A 1,587-nucleotide genomic window follows, 5' to 3' on the forward strand; every position below is an offset into this window, starting at 1 on the left:
GCGCACGGCGGAGGGGTGGAGGTGAGGTTGGCGGCGTGTGGGGGCGTGCTGATTGGGTTGGGGGTGTCGCTGCGCGGAGGCAGGTGCCATCTCAGGGTCGCTGGCGCAAAGGCCGGGCCTCCCCGCCGTGCCGGGCCTGCGGGGGCCCGCGCGCCGCGCCTGCGGGCCCCAGCCTCGCCGGCCGTGCTGGCCCGCCCCGGTCACGCATGCGACCCCTTACCCCCTGAGAAGGATCGCCGCGCGGCGACGCCGGCCGCACGGGGACGCTAAACATGCACAACCCCGCTCCGCCAGTTGCCTGCCTCACACCGCATCTTACAGGCATGCGAGGGGTTCCCCGCCCCGGGGGTTTGGCCCGGCCACCGCCCCCCCTCACCTGCCGACCACCGGGCTCTGCACCAGGTGTGTGGCCACCATCATGGCGTCCGGCTCGGCCACCACCATGGCCACCAGGGCCCCCATCTTCACGCTGTGAAGTCACAGCAGGGGGAAGGGGGGGGGGAGGGGGGGGCGGTCAGTGGGTGGCGGTATGGACACCGGGAAAGGGGAAGGCGCGTTTGGTCGGGCCGAGGGGCTTGCACACACGCCCTCTGTGGCGACGCCCTACCTCGCCAGTGATAACCTCTCCCCCCCCTTCCCCCTGCATGGTGAGGACGGCGGGCCCCCTGGTGACGCCTCTTGGTGACACCCCTGGTGACCCCTCCCCCTCCCTCCCCCTGGGGGTGTCACCTGAAGACGTCCACAAAGTCCCTCACGTCCATGACCGTGAAGATCTCAGCAAAGTGCTCGCAAAACTCCTTGCAATCCCTATTATTTGTTTGGGGAGGTGGGGGAGCGGGGGTTGTTGGGGGCGGATTTGGCACAAAGGAGCGGTGGGGTGGGCGCTCGAGGGTGCATATTCACTCGATGGCCGCGGTCTGGTCTGTTCAGGGCGGGCGGGTGCTGGCAGGGGGCCGGTCAGCCGTTCCAGGGCTCGCCTCGGGCGACGGGCGCCCGTCCCGCGAACAGGGGCCGCGCCCTCTCCCCCAAAAGACGCAGACCCCGTACCCTTGCGCCGACACGCGGCGGCCCCCAGAAGCCGGCCGCCGAGGGCGCCGGCGCCTCCCGTTGAGGCAACACGCCGGCCTTGCCAAAGCAGCTTCTGCGTTTCGTATGTATCCTAGACCCCGGGCCGCGGCTCACCCCCAGTACGCGACGATCCTGGAGCAGGCCAGCCCGTTGGTCAGCAGTCGCGCGCACGTGCGCACGTCGCTGTCGCCCATGCCGCCCTGCTGCTGCCCGACCGTAGGCGGCGGCGGCGGGCCGCCCGCGCCGGCGGCCGCGATGGCGTTGACCTGTTCAGGGGTGAGGCAGGGAGAGGGGGCGAGAGCATGATTGATTGATTTATCAACCGCTTACTTGATTGATGATTGATTGACAATTGACTGACGATTGATTGACAATTGATTGCTGACCATGTTCCAAGATTGTGTAGTCGCGCCGCCGCCGCGCGCCCGCACCATGCTCGCACGGCCGGCCGGCGCCGCGCCGGTCCTCGCCTGCGCCATGTGGCCGACGCGGGCCCCCCCCTCCCCCCACCGCCCGCAC

General features: G+C 70.0%; 1 protein-coding gene across 1 annotated transcript in view; it reads right to left on the minus strand.

The window, feature by feature from the left end:
* Nucleotides 1-372: 372 nt before the first annotated feature.
* MNEG_15703 (hypothetical protein) overlaps nucleotides 373-1,587 on the minus strand; it is a gene marked incomplete at both ends in the record, with an annotated part of 3,172 nt that continues 1,957 nt past the window's right edge. Inside the window, 3 exons of the mRNA XM_014035826.1 lie at nucleotides 373-469; nucleotides 730-807; nucleotides 1,183-1,334. Coding sequence (XP_013891280.1) covers nucleotides 373-469; nucleotides 730-807; nucleotides 1,183-1,334 — 327 coding nt within the window. The remainder of the gene's footprint in view (nucleotides 470-729; nucleotides 808-1,182; nucleotides 1,335-1,587) is intronic.

Source organism: Monoraphidium neglectum, assembly GCF_000611645.1.
Source record: "Monoraphidium neglectum strain SAG 48.87 unplaced genomic scaffold scaffold05579, whole genome shotgun sequence".
Taxonomy (NCBI): Eukaryota; Viridiplantae; Chlorophyta; class Chlorophyceae; order Sphaeropleales; family Selenastraceae; genus Monoraphidium; species Monoraphidium neglectum.